General features: G+C 40.1%; 1 protein-coding gene across 13 annotated transcripts; it reads right to left on the bottom strand.

Moving 5' to 3' along the window:
* Positions 1–37: 37 nt before the first annotated feature.
* On the bottom strand, positions 38–19441 carry MFF (mitochondrial fission factor). 13 transcript variants are annotated; one of them, XM_015871375.1, is made up of 10 exons: positions 19295–19441; positions 16450–16688; positions 16025–16197; positions 15294–15382; positions 11484–11558; positions 8088–8246; positions 6623–6640; positions 3468–3530; positions 1223–1307; positions 38–879 (listed from the first exon to the last, which is right to left on the bottom strand). In XM_015871375.1, exons 2-10 carry the CDS (start codon positions 16664–16666, stop codon positions 748–750), a joined length of 1011 nt encoding a protein of 336 aa, XP_015726861.1. In that variant the 5' UTR covers positions 16667–16688; positions 19295–19441; the 3' UTR covers positions 38–747. The 13 variants fall into 13 exon arrangements, with proteins under 13 accessions (XP_015726861.1, XP_015726863.1, XP_032302507.1 ...); XM_015871377.1 differs by lacking the exon at positions 19295–19441 and adding an exon at positions 19208–19229; XM_032446616.1 differs by lacking the exon at positions 19295–19441 and adding an exon at positions 19033–19056.
* Between the last annotated feature and the right edge of the window lie 599 nt (positions 19442–20040).

The raw sequence follows: 20040 nt of genomic DNA, 5'->3' as shown, positions 1-20040 counted from the left end.
AACCCTCACAGTTAATTAAAATAATCTTAAACACATCTTTAAATTATTTGTTTTATTAAATACACTGCAGTGGGCTCTCGTACACCATCATCTTTTGATTACAGCCCGACTCACTTAAAAATGTATTTTATAGAAAAAACATCTGCAAAATGAAAGCTAAAATGAAAAGAAACAAACATGTTACACACCTCTGGACAGTCTGCATGTTGGCAAAGACCTTTTATTGTCTGACCCGAACAGCCTTAAACTAGGAACATACTCATGAAACAGGACTCACTCCTTGAGCACGGCACAGCTCTGATACAAGTGAGACTGAAGGAGAACCAGCAGTGCCGTGATGTGCACTAACAACAGATCAATAAAACCTTGTTTTTATTCCTTTGTGTTGATGTTTCTTCCAAACCCAATTTGATCGGGTTTTCCCTCCTAACCACAACAAAAATCCAGCCTTTATTCCTGTTGGACACTCCTTACATTGCACAAAGCTTCAGTTCAAAATCAGCTGATCCGTATTTACATTGAAGCATGCAAAGGAGGATACTGCGAGTATTCACAATGCGAATCTATTAAATACAGCATAACTGAACAACGAGGTGTCCCTTTAACACCGCAGTTTCTACAGCCTTTTTCTGTGGTGGAGGTTTCCAGTGTATGAATTATAAAACAGCATTACAATTCAGAAACAGAAACAAAGAGTTTTGCAAATTTTGTTGGTATTTTGATCTACTAAATCTCTCAGAGCTGTGCCTAGCGCCGAAACCAAAGCCAGCTATTGAGCAGCCAGAAAGCTACAGTAATTGAATACATGATCATCTCCCTCTTAGCACGCTCTTTGTTTTCTTCTTCCAGAAGCTGGAGACGCCGATTAAGTTTGACGATCTAAAAACAAACAAACACTTTTAATAGTTTTAATAAAGTTGCCAGACTTTCAAGAAGCTTAATTAAGAATTAGCGTTGTGCTTGATGGATTTTAAACTCCTGTTTATGTAACTTTCCATCTTCAATTACTAACCTTGCTGCCCCTGCTGAGTAGGAGCAGAAATGGAGCTGGACTCTCCAGACCTCCAGAACAATACAGATTTGTGCAGGCAGTGTGGCAGGGATACAGATAGCAGACCTCAACACACCTGTTATATAACTTTATATTACAGCAGACAACCTGCTCTCCCATTTTACCATTACAGTTTTTCCTTAATATTATCAACTGTTATGCTTTACATACCTGTCTTCTTAAGGAAGCAGCATCTACAACAGTCATGTCATCTGGTGTTCCCTCAAGCGTGGTATCCATGTTGGAAAGGCCGTACCTATCAGGTTAAAGAGATCCATTAGCTGTCTCATCCATACAAAGTTCAGCAATCATTGCATTTCATGAACATTCTAGTGGATGTATTTTTGGTGGCAATAGGCAGAAGAACTCTCAGACACTTTAGCTTTTACTGAGTTACGTACTTTCAATAGGAACATGACTGAATCAAGCATGAAGATCTATGGAGTGGGTGACTGACTAAATCTGAGTGCACTGTTCTCCACATCTAAGTATTTATGGGATTTCTCCACACAGACACACTTAGCATCGTTTGGTCTCAGAACACTATTTCTCTTTATTCCACTGCTTAGTGAATGCTGAAAACTGCCTGAGCTACAAGACGACAGGTGCAAGAGATCTGCAATAGATCTGAACTGACCAAATGAAGATTTGGAATGAACTGGGTTCTTGTGCTCAGTATCTATTCAAATATTCTACCTACTGAGATCAGTGATCTCAGTCACAATAACCTTAATACTTTAGGTGAAGGACAGAGACAAGTGCTGTCACTGCTTGCTGAACTCAACACACTTTAGAAAGAAGGTTGTTCTCAAAACACCTCAGTTTTCTTGGCGTAACATTTCAGATAAAGCTTTATTCTAACTCCAGGATAAGTTATTTCAATACACACATTTTCTAACAGTTGGGAGTGGGCAGAAAGGCTATATAATGTGTTTTGATCATCCAAATGCTACTTCTTAACCAGCTTCCTTTCCAACAATCAACAGGTAAAAGAAGTTTTTTATGCTGTATGTACTGCTGAGTTTGTCTCTATCTTGAAGTCTTAGTTTCCAATATTAATAGCTTTCTCATTAGGACATACAAACAAATGCTGACAACAGTTTCAAATGCTGAACAAAAGTACACGTCAAAGCTACCAAATGCAGAACAAAATACACCTTAAAGAACATTCGGCATTTAATGACAGAGAGTTAACCATTAACTCTGACTAACATTTGAATTCAAGCAGAACTCCTTAAACTTGCAGAATGCACTTAAATGCAGATACTTCTTTTGCATCATGTGTTTTTCCATCACTTTTAGTGCCCTCAGCTCATATATAATCCTCTGCCCCCTCTAACACCACTAACATGCCATTTCTCAATGTTTCTGTGCCCCACTTTTCAGTAATATATTGCTTTTAAATAAGAGTCACTGTTTCTAAATAACAATTGCATTAGTTTGGACTTAAATAACATTGAGATCCTCGACCAACAATGTATAAACGGTAGGAACTTGATTTGGTTTTGATCGGTGTTGTTGGAGGTTTGAAGGGCACACAGGGAGGGGCCATTAATAATTTCTTACCATAAGGAGACAAAATATTCACTTCACTAAAATTTCTGCTGTTTACTACTTACAGTTCTTTCAGTGTAGGCAGAATTAAATAGACTGAAGTTGTGTTTTCATTCCCTTAGTGATGTGGGGAAAAAACATAAAGGACAATCTCACACATAGCATAGTGGAGCTGTCTGCCACCAGCTCTTGGGAAAAGAGAGAAGGGCTCATCATTTAAATTATATGGGCACGTCCCTCCAGTCACAAGAACTTAATACAGGTTCACAGTATATCACTGCTATTCTGCCCATTTCCAAACAAGCCCTGGGGCATTACACCAGTGAGCGACCCTTAAGATATCAATTCCCAAATTAGAGCTAAAGAATCACTTGTGTGAACCCAGTGTTTAATCAAGCATAAATCTTATCTTCACTTTGATGAAAACAGAAAAACGTGGTGTGAAATGGGAACAAGTAATGTGGAATTTCCTTAATCCTGACTGTGACCTCAAATTTACATCCAGTTCTGCTGCAGTGATGTCAGTCTGCCAACACAATGGCTGTAGAAACACCTCCAGCTGCCACTAACACTCATAGGCACGTTACTGAGAACGCCTGGAAAAAAATAACATGATGCAAGGCCAACTTCTCAGCAATAACAATATGAAACTCAACCACTATTAAACAGGAGGCACTGCAAGCAGAATGCTCATGTCATTTTAAATCCTCCCCTGCAGCGCTGTTCTATCTACTACACCAAGTATCTTGGATGGTAAAAAATAAGGGCCTAAAGTACCTCAAGATGTGAGGGGGGATATGAAGGAGCGTCATGATCCACTGAACTAGCGGACTGTGACTGACAGGAACAACAAAATCTTTACCTGGTGTTGTCATGATGAGGGTTAGAGGAAGTGGTAGCAGCTGACCCACCACGTAACACTGGCCTACAGCAGTTTTTTGCAGATAGAAAACAGGAGACAGAAATGGGAAATGACAAACAGAGATAAGAGGTAAAACACACAGAACAAAGGAACATCACAATATTTCCACTTATATATTTCTATGCAATGCCTATTTATTTTATTCTATTTAATTAACACTAAGTGTATGTAGGTAAATTTTGGATGAGAAAGCTTCATTTGTGGAAGATGAATTGTTGGAAATAGATTTGGGAGGAGTTATCAGCCTTATAAGAATAACACTGTGGGAGACCTCATATTTTTTAAAAAGGCCCTCCAAAAAAAAACAAAGCCCCAGGAAAAGAAGCATCTATACACATACAGAACAGAACATGCCACTTGGAAGGGACTGCAAAGATCATCCAGTCCAACTGCCTGATCAGCTGATGAGCCTGATCGCTTCATGGCTAACCAAGAAATGCATAACAAACCATTGAGAGCACTGCCCAAAAGCCTCCTGAAGACTGACAGGCACGGGGCACTAACCGCCTCCATAGGAAAACCTGTTCCTTTGTTTGACCACCCTCATGGTAAAGCAGTTTCATTAATGTTCAGACTGAACCTCCCCAGGTGCAGCTTTGTGCCATTCCACACATCCTGTCCTCAGTTCCCAGAAGGATCTCAGCACCTCCCTCTCTATGCTAAGCAATGCAGTCGCCTCTTGGTCTCCTTTCCTCCAAACTAGATAAACCAAGAGCCCTCAGCATCTCCTCCGATGAGACGCCTTTCAGGTTTATAAAAGCCTTTTAAATCACTCTCTCCTCCCTCAAAGGAAAGAAAATCCTGAAACCCCTCTTTCTTCATCTAAGCTAAACATAAATCAGACGACAAGGGCTACAGGCTAAAGGACCATATGCAGCTACAAAGGAGAGGCAGTAAGAAGTGACTAAGAGCATCAAGTAGATGGTATGAGCATCCCTTTCATTGTTGCTCTTTCAAGTTTATTTCCTTTCATTTCTAGGCACAGGGCAAGAAAAGGTTACAGCTTCCCAAGCTGTTAGAACTATAGAAGCACCACTTTGTCAGGAAGAAGTTGGCGTGTCCCAATTTACAGAAGACACGAACATCAGCAGTAAGTTCTGATGCCAGTGACAGCAGGAATTTCAGTACCTCTGGTAACGAGGCAGTTCCACACCTATGCTGTGTAACAAACTGCAAAAAGCATTTCAAGCTGTTGAACGATTTCTTCCATTTTCCCAGTGCCAGCAGCAGGTATTTGTACTGTGCACTCAACCCACATATATACCACCCTCTAAAATTAGCAATAGGGGAAGAGAACCTAGGGGTGAAGATCTTTACAGCTGTGATGGGTGGGAGAACACCGTGGGCTGGCCTGAAAATGACCAAGTGCTGCACAAAAGCATCACAACCACTTGCTTAAATTAAAAGACTGAGGGTCTAGGAAGCCTCAGCAAACAGCTGCCCGGTACACAGTACTGGGATGAGGTCCTACTCTAAACAGATCTTCTGCAATCGGAGCACTTTGCTATGTATATCATAAAACTAAAAATGAAGTCCTGCAAGGGAAAAATGAAAGGCACACAAGTGAAAGCCAGTGTGATGCACCTTATAGAACAGAAGCTCCCAATCCCAACACCCATAATTAAAGAATATTCTTCCTCAAGTTCTCAAAGAATGGTATTCCTGTTTCTTAATGGGAGAAATAATTCAGTTAGTCTCAAGTCTTGCTGGACAGATGCTATCACTAAATGCTTGGAGAAAATATAAGAAATTCAGCATAAAGCAGTTGTAGAACAGGTCACAGAATTTCTCTGTGAACAAAAGTCAACTGTAATGAGCAAATATGCCAACAGCAGCTTGCCAGTATCCCGCACTCATCTCCCACGCTACCTAATGCAGGCCAGCAACATTTGGATATTGTGTAATGAAACCATCGGTTCCCAAATGCTCTCTGTACTCTGAGCCTCTGTGGCAGCTTGTGGTAAACTTAAGGTTTAACAAACAAACAAAAAACCCTCAAAACCCTAAACCTCAAACTTTCAGTCCTCTGGCTGCTTTTGGCAGTTCCAACCTAAACATTAAAAAGTGATCAGAAGCAGCCATAATGTCAGTATGCTCAGCACTTAACTACTTCACTGCAAATACAATGGCAGCCTAAAACACAAAGGGAATGCACAGTAAGGTACTTTAATAACGGTGGTAAAACACATAATAATGCAATAACCAAATGAATCTGGTCTATCTTCTTCCACTAGAGCAGAGCAATCAATGGAAATACCACAGTAATGATGCAATCAAATGGTTTGACAGGAAAACAAGAGATGGATAATCTAGGTACCTGGTCCAGCTTACGTCACCTGTGTGTGCACGTGACTGAGGCCAGCAATTCTTTGTTCATTGGGGGCAGCAGCTATGCTGACTTCTCACTGTACTTTGAAACTTCTCTGGAAATCTCAGAGCAGCTATAAGAATCAGCACTAGGACTTTATGGACGTGATGTAGGAGTGAACTGGGCAAGAAGCTCAGCTTCTGAAGTTCTGATTTGTATACTGAGGCATCAGTGAGTAGGAAAAACTGCTCTCCCTGCTCACCTCAGCGCTACGAGTGATTACTTAACAAAGCAAGGCTACTTCACATCTGCAGCTCTGTTTCATTTGCTTCTGAACTACATTACTCTCATCTAAACTCACATGTAAGGACTTGGACAATCTTAACTTGCACCCTATGTTATTTCTATCACGAAGATTGCAGTTACTTCCTCAACATAAAATGTGATCTTGTAACACTTCAGGAAATGACTACATGGGTGAAGTCCAGCACTTAATGAGGACAGAGGCGTTTTAGAAAGCACTAATCTAAACAAAAGGAGATAGCAATGAATTTCTATACTTCCTAAACAGTGAAGTCATTGGTTCAAGAGGTAAAGAATAGCTCAGATAAAGTACAATTATTTTAAAATCTGATTGAATTATTTTCCCCCCTGTGATTTATTTAAGATATTACTAAAATATCCTTAAATGCAGTTTTTTGGTTGCCTGCAGCATGTAAGCCTTAATAGACCAGTTTTTAGTCCCATAGAAATGGAGAAAGGGTTAGAACTGGAAAGCAAAACTGACCTATTGTCCTTGTCCAAGCTGAAGGAAGTGCAGAAGTAAACAGACAGCGTAAACAGTGATCATTATATCGTTGCCCATCTGAAGAATCTATCATGCAAGCAATGCCAACCAAACTAGGCACAATTCATGAGCTGCAGCAGTGTAATCAGCACCTACCATTAGCAGTTTCAGTGGATGCTAAGACAATCTTGAAAACATTTTGTACAAAGGAAAGCAAGCCATGAAATAAGTGAGAAATAATTCCAGTGAATAGCATGAGTCAGACCTTGTTCGTTTTAAAAGCTCTCTTCTCATAACTAGCATAAAGTTTAAAACAGTTAAGGCTTTGAGATAGAACACATCACACAGAGCAAAAGAACAGGCTGCAGTTTGAAACAGTTTAAAATGAAAAACATTTTACAACCATGCAAGTGAATCATCCAAATTTCACATTCCTACGCTGGCTGTAGAGTAACGGTGGGTATCTAAACCACCAACCATGAAGAATACACTTTTACCTTACTGATAAATTCAGTTTTGGGGTAATATTGCTTGACAGGCGTGTAACACCAGTTTTCTGTTTCTTTTCAGAAGGCCAAGCCAGGAGTAACGCAGATTAAGAAGCATTTTGAATCCTAGAATTATTTTGATGACTGAAATTACAAGTGTACATATTAATGTGTGCACATATATGCAAAATCCAAGGAAATGTGGGCAAGAACGTGCCTAATGGAAGGCAGGGTAAATCTTTTTAGCTCCTTTGCAGACTGAGGGAAGGGCCAGAATTTCAGTCCATGTTTTAACAAGGACTTTCAGCACAATACACAGTGCTGTTACTTTCAGACAGAAGAATTCTGATATACTGCCCTGTCATTGAATGTGGTGAGCTACAGGAGGTGCCAATTTGGAAAGCTGGAAATTTCCCCCAAGTTCTCACAAGATCCAGTGAAGTGGTCACCATCAGTCATGGACCACCCAGAGATAAGTATTCATTATATAAACTGACAGGGCCTGAAGTCTCAGCACATTATCAAAAGCAGCATCTGCAACCAGTACCCTGCACAGTAACCAATCCAGTCGCTGTACATTTGTTTAAATGATTTATGGCGACATCAACCCAATCTTATTGATTCGCACCATTACTCACCAATAGAAAAGGAGTAGATAAGGTTAATAAATTTGCAGGTTCAAGGTCAAGCATTAATTGAAGAAAAAATCCCAACAACTTAGAAATCCCAACCAGTCACAGATTAGCTCCTACTGTTTTTGTTTGGAAGGAAATTTTAACGCTGCATTTCAATAACCTGAAGCATTTTGAAATGTGAATTTTGGACAATCAAATATTGCTTGTGAATAGTGAACGCAAAGGAAAGCAAAAGCAAATCATTTCATCTCATTATTATGTAAACATAAACCACACTCCACTAAAAGGAGAAAATAAAAATGGAAGCAGCAGAAGCTGGCAGAATCAGTGACAACCAATCACCTGCGATTTTCATCCAGCACATCCAAGACCTGCTGGTAAGCCCTACGTGTGGAAGACTGGATAAACGATAAAATGCCACGAGCAGAGTAAAGATTAGTTCCGTCTTCAGGCAACATATTGGGAGGACAGACACGAGCCTGTTGCACTGATGGTGTCACACTGTTCATATAAGCATAGTAAATGAAGAGAGAAATACTGTAGTCAGATTTTTAATTAAAAAACAACAAAACTTTTCAGATAGAACCCATTGCAAAGTGTTTAGCGCTCGCTTTCAGTTTACCTTCCTCCCAGCATTATAAGGCGGCATCCCCAAATCCCAGGTGTAAGTGACTGTGAACTATATGCACATATACAGATCTGATGAGTTACACTGGATAGTTTTAGAAAGCCCTCGCTCAGCCAATTCTGTGCCTGCCGAAATCAGCAGTCAAGTCCTCATTGACGCCAATGAGAAAGTATTTTTAAAAGCTCAAGTTTTCTCAGCAAGGAGAACCTCAGAGATGCCCTAACAGAATTTTTTCTCCATGTTGTGACTAAAGATCAAGGCAGCATTTTGATTTGCACACGAACGATGTTTAAAGGCCATCGCTATCCTTCCAGCACAGAATGCAGAACCCAGGGACAAGTTACACAGTCTGAGTTTTTGGCCATGATGAAACAAACAAGACTCTTACAAAAAATACAGGGGATTGCAATGCAAGGATGAGCATTTTGGTTTAAAGCATTATACAAACCTTATCCTTACCAGGCAGAAGCAAATTTTGATAAACAGCATTTGATTAAGTCATTTTTCTTCAAGTTCAACCTGACATTATCCACACTGCTCTTCAAACATCAAGGTTTTCTTTCATTTTAATCGGGGATTCTTAATTAAGTGAGTTTTTAAAGAGGAAGTCACTTTTGTTAACTTTCTGATTTATATTAACACATAAATGCAAGACAAAGTGTGAGTGACTGTACCCTTTAAATCTTGGGATAGTTTCTATTCCAAGATTAACATTCTCATTTCAACACACCTCGACCTGTTGATGCAAAATAGAAGTGGCAGCATTACCAGAGTTAGAAAACCAATCTTTCTACTTTTGTTGGCATTTTTATGAAATTAATCAAAGTACAATTGGAAATGGGTCTGAAATGCAGATAATTTCTATGTGGGTCACATCCCTTTAATGCTCTGTTTTGAATAGTGCTGCTTTGTGACTGTGCGGCAGCAAGATTACAAAAGTAAGAAAGAAAATTCAAGTGACACAGTTGTCACTTCAACCACAGAACAGTTAAAGCCATCTCAGGTTTCTGGAGACATGCAAAGACAGCAGAGACTGATACCAGTCATTATTTACTACCTAATGTGCAAGTACCTCATCACATTGCTGCAGAGTAAGTGAAGTCAAAAGTTATGAAACAACAATAAACATTTCTTTTTCTGTATTTCATTTTCTCTATGAGTTGTAGAATTAATTTCTCTTTTATATTTATGATGGAATCTTCTATTTTGCCACCAACAGTAGTGGTCACAGTGAGAAATTTATTTCTTCAATTGCACAGGAAATCCCAACAGACAGTAGAAAAAATAAATAAATCACTTGAAGCAGGGAAATTCTGCCACTGAAGTAAAATCATGAGATTTTCTATTCCTGTACAGATTTACCAGCTTGAAGGAAAGAGAAAAAGAGCTCAAGGCTTGAGGTCATAAAATGACTTAATATTAAGGGTAATTTTCCTTGTTCATCATCTCAGAATGAAAGCTTTAAAAAAGTAACAGCATATAAACACGTGGCAAACTGTAAAATATAGTAGAATTCACATTGTCCAGAATACTGTTACCGTAAATAACCTAGTAATGTTCTTTGCAAAGTATTACGTAGAGACTGAAAAATGACAAACAATAAACTACAAAACCAAAACTACACATAATTCTCTAGAAGTCACATGTAGAAAGTGTACAGTAAAGGGAAAGGGAAAAAGAAGACTGCAGAAGTAGGTAGTTCCTAATTCACTGAGCTACTCTGTGCTCATTGGCTTATAGGCAGCTTCAAGAGGTCACTTCATTCCAAAGTACTTTTAACTAGAGAAAAATTAATTTCTTAACTTGAATATATTTCCCCCCAGACATGAAACGAACTGCACAGCTACATTAAATTATTCACATTTTCTCCATAAGGATTACTGCTAATTTTGTTATCCTTCTGAAGTCCACGGTTTAGGAGATATCTTTCTTCCTTTCTGACTGAAAATGGCAATAATTAAATAAAGGACTCAGATCTCAGAGTCAGGGAATATGGGAGGTGGGGGCTCAATGATGAAGCTGAATTCGTCCTCTGTGCTCCTGTTTCAGGATTACTCATCTATAAGCATGCAGTAGTCCCTTGGACTACATCAGAGACCACAGAGAAGCAGTGTAATTAAGTAAACATCTGATACACAAACCAACAAACATGACACAAAAATAACTCTCTAACGCTTACACTTAACAAGACTACTTATCAGAAATTGTAGCTATACCCTTATCTCTTAAAATGGTAGAGAAATGTTCTTCATCTTCCACACAATTTCATTTAAAATTTCTGAACAGTTTTCCCATTAAGTCCCTGACAATTCATTGTTTCAGCACTTTCTGGTTAAAAACACCAGTAAATTTCAGGATTTGTCTCACAACCAAAGAGTCGTGAAGTCCAGAAATTACTATGAAGGAGTTCAGTAACAGCCTACTTTCCCAGTAACACCCCCAAAGCCCTCTCAAAAAGCGTGAGATATACACAGATTTTGTTTCTCTTAGGTCTAGGAATATCAAATAAGGGTAAATAGAATTAAATTAGAAGTTAGTTTAGATTTAGCCACAGGCTGTATTATCATTAAAGATATGTGTACCACAACCTTCTACCCCATAACTTGAACAAGCAGGATTCCTCAAGCCATGAAATAGAAAAGTGCATCTCCTTAGAGAGTTCAAAGGAAAAGGCAGGAGCAGAAGAAAGAACAAAATCACACGCTCTGCTCATTTGGATCCAATGTCAGTGGTTTGTTTACTTCTGATTCACAGTGGAACCTTTGCATTCAACACTGATTAGCAATGGACAAGAAAAAGCTTCATTCTCCAGATAATCACAACCAAAGAACAAAACTAAAGTTTTTTAGCTTTTTTAATAAATCAATTGTTAGTTGAAGCTCTGCCTTTCCTTCTGCCACCACTTCTTCCTCCCTGCATTTCTCATCCAGGTAAGTAATTTGGGAAAGAAAGCATGCAACAGAAATAAAACCCACATATTCAGTGTAGCAAAGGCTGTTTCAATTTTATATTCTAAATTACAGATGCTTAGTCTGAAAATTAGTATTGCAGAGAGCGACATAATTAAACACACTCCTGATTTCCATATACCAGGTAACATGTTGGCTTACGTGCAATCCTTAGTCGAAAGAGGTGACTGGAACCGTGGCATTTTATTTCTTGGGACAGTATCTGATCTGTGCCACCTTGAATAATAATTGTAATCTCTTAAGTAAGCATCCTTTTATTAAAATACCATTTAAAGAGCTGTTAATATTGCTAAATAGATAGAAAGTTAACATACAAGGAGATGCCCACTTGTTAGACTCAGGTTTTTTTTCAGCATTTGAGAATTACTGACTCAAACAAACTCCTAACAAACGGTTGGAAATGCATGCAGGTGGATGACAAGTGAGAGGGGGGGGGAAAAAAAGAAAGAAACCAAGAAACAAGAGGGGAAAAAAAACGTTATCTGTATCATACAGAGAACACAGAGGCAAGGAGCACAGCCAACTTTTTTGACTCAATCTGTTCTAGAACATCTTGTCACTTTCGTAGGTCAGGAGCTGGAATTTTGCACAGCACATCTGAATATTTTGTCTACAGACAATACTGCTGCAGATTAAAACTTGAGTATTATACTCCCTCCTAAGTAGATAAAGTTCTTACACAACAGTGTCTGATGTGCCTTTTCAATGGGGACAGCACTGAGCAGACTGTCTGTCGGGAAAATAGACAAAAGAAAAGAACAACTTTTATGAGAATTAAATCTTTGATGTAATTTCAAACTGGATGTAAAAGACGGGACTGTGTTTCCTATGAAGATGTGAACTCCAAAAAAACCCCATGGAAATAAGGTGCTGGTCTTTGTTGTAACACTTATTGCAGAACTACCTAAACATGAAATCAACTTAAAAGTCAAGCCAGTTTTGATGAAGCTGCATTGTACCACTGTAATAATTAGAGCAAAGGTAAAACTAGCAGCCAACACTGCAGACAAGAACATGAAGAACAGCTATTTTCTTGTGTATTTATACAACAGTAGAAAAATATTATTTATAGGAGGTAAGGGAATTAAATGTTTAAGAAAGATGAGACATAACAGAAATAGACTTAAGTTTTCTGTAGTGCAAAGAATGAATTTTTAGTATAATTTCTCTATGTAAATGATGTATTATCAATAAGGGAATGAAATTTAGAAGAAATTAATCACATTTCCAAGGAATCTCTAAAAGAAATAACAATCTACAAGCTATGTGATAATCAGCACCATCTGAGGTAGCATAATTAACATCAAGCAGGTTTGTTTGCTAGCATTGCACACCCACATCAGCAGCATCTCTAAGTGGCTACCACAGTGAAAACAGAACGTTATCATATTGGTTTTGTTCACAGAATCACTACTTTTTCCACAAAGCTTACATTTTTCTTTTGTGGTTTGCAGTATACGCCCTATAGGCCTAAATGATAAGGAGAAGAGTCAAGAGATACCAAGCCTTTTGTACTGGGTGCAAAAGGCACGGCTCACACAAAGGCAGAAAAGCCAAATTTCACCTTGAACACAGTATTGTCACAATATGCTTTGATAGAACACTCTCCTGCGCATTAGCCAGGTCTGTAGTTGCATTCTCCACCTGCAGATTGACATGAGCTAAATGAGGCAGAAATGACAGACTCAGAATTGCTATGAATGCCACAGCATTTTGAAAGCGATTTCTTTTTCTGGACCTCACTGAATCAAAAGCAGCAATGATGGCAGAAAATGCAGCAATTCCTAGGAATCTCAGTGATACCAGAACAGATGATCTCTACACTAGGCCCAGCATAACTTCTGTCATAAGTACTTGAGAGGATAAGAAAAAAAAATACAAGTTTATTTAATTTTTCCAGAAGGCTGGAAAAACTTAATAAAAGAACTTGGATTTAACATTATGCAAGTACTAACACAAGCATCAGGACAGGAAAACTCATCTCCAGGTGTGTCACAATTTCCTGGCTCTTGCGTATGATAAACTGAGCTGTGCAAAATAGCAGTTAATTAGTTCATTCATCACATCCCTCTTAAATGTATAGGATATCAGGTTCATATCACATTGCCAAGCCTCTTGGAAGGTCTGCTAATAGATTAAGCAATTATGATGGCAAATAACAGTTTTAAACCAGTAATTCTACATAGAGTAAAGCACACAGGTGAGTTCTGCAAATTTTAAATTTCTAGATTGAAGAAATTCAGACATGAGGAATCTCACAGGGACGAGATACATCCAGAGCTGCTTTTGCTGGTTTTCCACGTTGCTGGCTAGGCAGACACAGCCCTCTCTAAAGAGGGAGAGCAAATAAATGTTGGGAGCAAGGATAAAATGATTTCAAGAAATTGCAAAAACTCCTGCACCATCAGTTTTTCCTCCAACAAGGATTGAAAAAGCAGGGCTGGTAACATAATAGTGCTGAACTTTTTCACAAGCAGCTTCCACCACATGAAGACCATCAATCTATTCCTGCATGCATTGAATGCCAACTATCAAACAGGCATTTGAAGGCCATTCTTGTGACGAAGTTCTAGCATATCCAGTCCAACATATTTTAACTGGATGACCAATGTCATTTAACTGGATGACCAATGTCAAAGGGAACTTGGACACTTAGTAGGCCGCTAAAACATCTGGAGACTGCACTGATGAGGAGCTTATGGGTGTGAATTGGATTTTGCCAGCCCAATGAACTTAAAATTCAGTAGAGTTGAGTACCTAGATATGTGAAATCTATGAGCTTGTATAAAAGCCTGATTAAGATACGGAAGATAAGCAGCAGAATTTCCACAAAGATCTGGAGGAAGAGAAGGAAAACAGTAATTCCTGGAATAGGCATCTGAATACATTTCACCAATTTTAGACGAGTTAACTCACAGGTAGATATGCAGTATATACAGTACCTCTATACCTCTTAGTACCGCTGCTGTAAATACAAGAGAGCAGGCATTTCTAGGACACAATTTACTTAATCTTTATTTTTTTCTTTCTTACACTAAAAATAAGTAGACCTTAAGTGGGTCATGTGCTTATTTCCTAAACCAAATTTAAAGAGGTTTAGTAACTGTGCTACTGAGTCTTCATTTGTCCGATATAAGATGAATGCCATTGGGAGGTCTCACATCTTAGATCCTTTCATTAAAGCAACACTTCTTATGGTAGCTATATTAGGAATTGTTTTGATCAATACACACATATCCTGGAACATTAAGTGTTACAGTGCAAAAAAAAGTTATTGCCAAGTGGAAGGGTGCCATTGCTCAGAATATACTTTGAGTAATCAAATGACTGTTGTATCTAATCGGAATATATAGCTGTGCATGTCTTTAGAAAGTACCATAAGGACTGCTGCCTCTGATGGTATCAGTAAATGAAGTTCCCAGTTCTAAATGCTACTTGCCATTTTTGTCCCAAAAGATGCTGCACACTCACAGATCCCAATCCACGCCGTATACAAACACCAATGAAAAATGACTTACTCTCATGTTCATGAAAAATAACCACATTTCTTTGTCTATTAAAAACATTATGTAATATCAACAGCAACAACGGGGAACATTTTCATGCAGACAACTCCATTTCTTTGAGCAAATAACCCAAAAATTCAGGAAAAAAACCCTACAACAGTTCAGAAACTGAAAAAAAATCTCCTAATGCAGCAATTCACAATAACTCGTGAAACAACTGTGTGCCCACAAACACTCCTGCCTCTGAACTCCAAAAAAACCCTCACTGAACCAAAAGCATAGAAATGAACAAAAATGCTGGCTTTCTAGTGTTCAGAATTATATACTTACTGCAGCACATAAAAAACATTACTTAGTAAAAATAAATAGACACGAGGAGATAAAGAACACAAGAACTATATAGTAAAGCTGTAGCTGTGTCCCTGTACCCCACTGCTTTACTCACATGGAATCATTTCTGGCCAGCTGGCCATTCTGTCGAGTGGCATTTTCACTCATGGAACGTTCTCTCTTCAGTCTTCCCACTGAACGAACCTGCACAAGAGGGGGAGCAAGAGGGAGGTAAAGGGCAGGAAATTCCAGGAGAGATTTAAAAGCTTAGCACTGGAGAGTTAAGTTAGTTCAGTCCTCAAAGGCAAACTGTAGCTGTTGAAGCAGTCCAGAGGAAGGCCACAAAGATGATAAGGCCAGAGCACCCCTGTCATGAAGAAAGGTTGAGGAGACTCACTGCCATCCTTTTGTTATCTATCCATACAACCCGATGCCACAGGTATGAGCAAGTCTACAGCTTACACAACTTCACTAGTACTTTCCAGTTTGTAAGATGTCAATTACACATCACCCATCAGCATGACACAGCCACATGCTTCTATAAAGTATGGTTTTAGACTTTTGTTAAAACCCACTAACTCTAGGTATTATATCACCTGTCAGAGTCTTTCAGTTACATGTCTAAAGCATCTCACTACATGTTCCAATAACAAAACTGCAAATTAAAACCTGTAGACATTTTGTCAGTTATAGAACTTAAAGGTCACAGTTAGAACTTAAAGTGCTTACAAAAACATTTTGCATTTTCCTAACTTAGCTTGCACCAGATAGATCTGCACTACAACAGAGAAATCTCTGTTCAAATCAAAGATTCTCAACCAGGTAAAAAGCAAAACAAGTACTTGCCTCTTCATTTTGAGGGGTCTGTTGTGGAGGTTTTTCTAAGTCCAAAAAATCTAGTGGTCGATCACTGAGAGAAATAACACGGGGAGGAGTTTTCAATGCCAGTGGTTTGAATGGAGTAGACTGAAGGAGGTCAAGGTCTGGAGGTCTGGAAAGTGGAATGTTTTCACTATCACCTGCAAGAACATCAGTTGTTAATAGAAAGCAAGTTTCATTTGTTAGCTATTTCTAATACAAGTTAAACCAGAACTCTTCATGAAGCATCTTCTAAGTTTGAGGTGCTCTCTAGGCCTAAGTCAATGAGCAACAACTGTTTGAAAACTGGAAAGCATTTATAAGTTTTTCTTTAAATATACATTCCTGCCCTTCCAGAAATATGGAGGATTTAAATTTAGGCTTGTCTTTACCATATTGAGACGCAGACGTACCTGCCACTACAATCCGCTCTGGGACCTGCATAGTTACAGTGGCATTTGGAAATCCTTCTGGGATGCTCTTCTCAAGGTCAGCATTCTGAGGAGCCACTTTGAGTTTCTCTGGGACCCTCATGCGCTGACTGATTCCTTCAGTGTACTCCATCTCATACTGAAGGCGATTGATTTCTGCCATCTCAGCAGCCGGTGACGGGAACGCAGCCCCACTCATTCTGACAAAAGGAGACCACGAGCTGTAACAACAATATACAAAAGCAATGAGAAACAACGAAAGGGACATCTCCACTATGATGACTAGGCAAGTGTTAGAAGACCCTCAGTGAGCAAATGTAATGAAACAAACCATCTGACAACATCTGTGGAAGTTCAATCACAAGGAGCCGAGTGTGGAAAGCAGTGAGAGAACAAAGTGAAGCTGTACGTAACCCTCAAAGCTACGCCAGGGATCCTCAAACAGAGTTGCACGTTATGTGTAGAATTTCTAGGGCGGCTTTGGTTTCATTTTTTTAAATCACTTTTTCTTCATTGGCTGGTAGGAAAGGAAAAGAAACATTGGGTACATCTTCAGGATTGGTAAGAAATCAAAACATCAACCTGGATTCACACAGACCCAGAGTGCCAGTATTTGAGAAAGCAGACAAAGCCTCATGAAGCTGCACGGAGGAGTATGGAAACCAAAGCAGCATTGACCTGTGCAGCTGCCTTGTGTTTGCTGTCACTCATCCTGGCCTCACTTTATTTTTTGGGATAAAGCTCCTTTACAACAATCTGTCCAATCTTGAAATCATGCTTGAAAACTAAACACATTCATAAGCCATTCCCCATCACAAACAATCCTGTAAAAACTTCACTTCGGAGTCTTTCTGTAAATGAAAATCTTACTTCTGCAGAGCAGACACTGAACAGTGAGAACAATAGCTGAGATACTCTTAAAAGTATTGGCAAACCCTTTTATGCCTACGCTTTCTTAGAATAGGGAGGGAATTTCAAAGGAAGCAGTGGAGGAATTTCCTAGAAACTGGGCTGTGATGAAATAATTAATAGGGCAGCCACTGGAAAGCCATAATGAAGATGCAGACCAAGGTAACTGCTTGCTTGGTGAGTCTGGTTGAGAGGTGGGAATGGCTGGTTTAAGACTGAGAGAAAAAGAAATCCTAGAGCTACGTGGGCAGAGCAGCAGGAAAGGGATCACTGGTGGAATCTATGGGCTAGAAAGGGAACCCAAATGGCTGACAGAACATCTTCACTGGGGGCAGTGGCTGACGGACCTCGTCAGTGGCTGCGATAGAGACAGCGGCTGTAGGTTGGGTTAAAAAAGAAACCCTAGAGACACAGTTTGAGTGAGGCTGCAGAGCAGCTCCCAGCAGAAACAGTGAAGTGCAAGAAGCCTCACTTGTGAGAAACCTCAGGCAGCCAACAGCTGGGAGCCTCAGCTGTAGCACAGCTCAGACCAAGACACTGGTTACTTCTACAGTTAGAGTTAATAGGGATATGTATTTGTATACATATATGCACATACACAATATGCAAATACAGTTATTATGGGAAAACCATTTACGGGAAACAGCTTATTCCAGCAAGAAATCTTTTATTGGTACTGCTTGAAGTGATTCCCTAAATGAAGCAATCTATTCTGGCAAAAGGGCATTTCTAGCCAATACAATTACAGCTACATTCTTTTGCTATTTTTGACAGCAGGGCTACATCTGTTGCTGTGCATGTGCCTTAAAAAGCTGAACACAAAGAACTCAATTTTAAGACCTTAAAGCCCCCATTCTGTCTATTGGAGGCAGCACACAGAACAGCTGCCTCTCATCACCTGACTACAGATGTTCCACAGCTTGTTTGCTTCCTTATTCCGAAGCACCAGCACAGCTCTGATGTTTGCCATCAACCATCACTACATTGCAGCGCTGTTATTGCACAGTGCAGCTCCCCTGAAGTTTGGGATTGATTTGTCTGCAAGTCAGCATGACTGCTGCCTTCCAGCTGCACACAAAAAATGACAGCAGCAGAACAGCCATTCTAAACACTATTTATAAACCAAACAGTGCTGGGTGGGTTTTTGGGAGAGAAGATTTAGGTTGGATGTTAGGGGGAAATTCTTCACTAGGAGAGTGGTGAGGCCCTGGAACAGGCTGCCCAGTGAGGTTGTGGATGCCCCGTCCTTGGAGGTGTTCAAGGCCAGGTTGGACGGGGCCCTGGGCAACCTGATCTAGTAAAGGTGTATGTTTGGTGGCCCTGCCAGGCAGGGGGGTTGGAACTACATGATCCTTGAGGTCCCTTCCAACCCGGGTCATTCTGTGATTCTGCGGGTTCAGCTGAGCTGTAATTGCTGGGCAATGCACACAGCACACACAATAGGATACTACCTCAGTATCCTCCTGCTCTTACCCACTTCCCAACACTGATTTCAATTCTTAACCTATTTTTCGCTCCCCACAAGTGAAAACAGTGCGATTTCGGCAGCAGAACCAACCGGGCCCAGCAGGAACGTAACCGCTCATACTGCCTTCTGTAACGGGCATTAGGCTTCAGAAGATGTTAACAAGTCATAACGAGGATTTTAAGCCGTACATTTACAGAGCCCAGCAGCTCTCACAGTCGTTCCGTGGCTCTGACAACTGACAAGGTGCAGCTGAACCCAACAGGCGCCAAACTCCTGCGGTCCGTTACCCCCCTCAGTGCGATCATCCCGCACAGCCCACACGGCAGCACGGAGCGCGGCCCCTTGTCCGTAACAGAAACCTACCGGAAACGTTGGAGGACACAGCGCGGAGCTCCGCGCAGGCCCCGCAGACGCACTCACCCACACACAGCGCAATGTGCCCGGCCTTACCCTGCCCGTCCCTCCTGCTGCCCCGGCGCTGCCTCAGTCGGGCGGGTGTCGCTGATGGGCGCAGCGCAGCGCACCTCAGTCACCCGTCAGGTGAGGAGCCGCCACCGGGCGGACTGACCCCACCGGGCCACCGTACGGGCTGTCACGTGACACAAAGAGGGCGGAAGCGACTCCCCCGATGCCTCACGTGCGGACTGGCCGCCATTTTTAGTGAGGGAAGGCGGGCGGCGCGCATGCGCAATGGTGGTGTCTGTAGGCCGCAGCGTGAGCGCTGTGCTCCGGGGGTGTGTGGGGGGGGTCCGTCACCACGCCTTCAGATGACACTATTAACATATATATGAACATATATACACATAACGTTACCTATAGCTACTGGAAATAAGTATATTAGTATATATATTAGTATTACATATATATATATATTATATTAGTATTAGAAGTATATTATTAGTATTAGAAGTATATTAGTATATATATTAGTATTATATATATATGTAATATTAGTATTAGTAGTATATTAGTAGTGAGGAGAACAAAAAACAATGCCACAAGTGAGCCAGGTCTTTCGTTTATTCAAAATACGTTTATTTGATTGTATTTTTAGGAGGTTCCTTTTCTTTGGTTTTATTTTTTTTCCCTGTTGTTTTCTCGTTATCTTTCATGCTTTCAGTACAATACATCAACACTTTGCTCCTCTTCAGCACTTTCCTGTTAAGGCTCTAGGATTATTTACAGACAATTCACTA

This window comes from Coturnix japonica, chromosome 9 (genome assembly GCF_001577835.2).
Source record: "Coturnix japonica isolate 7356 chromosome 9, Coturnix japonica 2.1, whole genome shotgun sequence".
Lineage (NCBI taxonomy): Eukaryota > Metazoa > Chordata > Aves > Galliformes > Phasianidae > Coturnix > Coturnix japonica.
The sequence above is the reverse complement of the archived record's forward strand: the minus strand, read 5'-3'. Positions and strand labels throughout refer to the sequence as shown.

Coding starts and splice junctions, on each gene's coding strand:
- MFF (XM_015871375.1), bottom strand. CDS start 16,666: ATGAGTGGGGCTGCGTTCCCGTCACCGGCTGCTGAGATGGCAGAAATC. Junction 16,198..16,449: donor AGAGCGGATTGTAGTGGCAG/GTACGTCTGCGT, acceptor ATGTTCTTGCAG/GTGATAGTGAAAACATTCCA. Junction 11,559..15,293: donor CTGGCCAGAAATGATTCCAT/GTGAGTAAAGCA, acceptor TTATTATTCAAG/GTGGCACAGATCAGATACTG.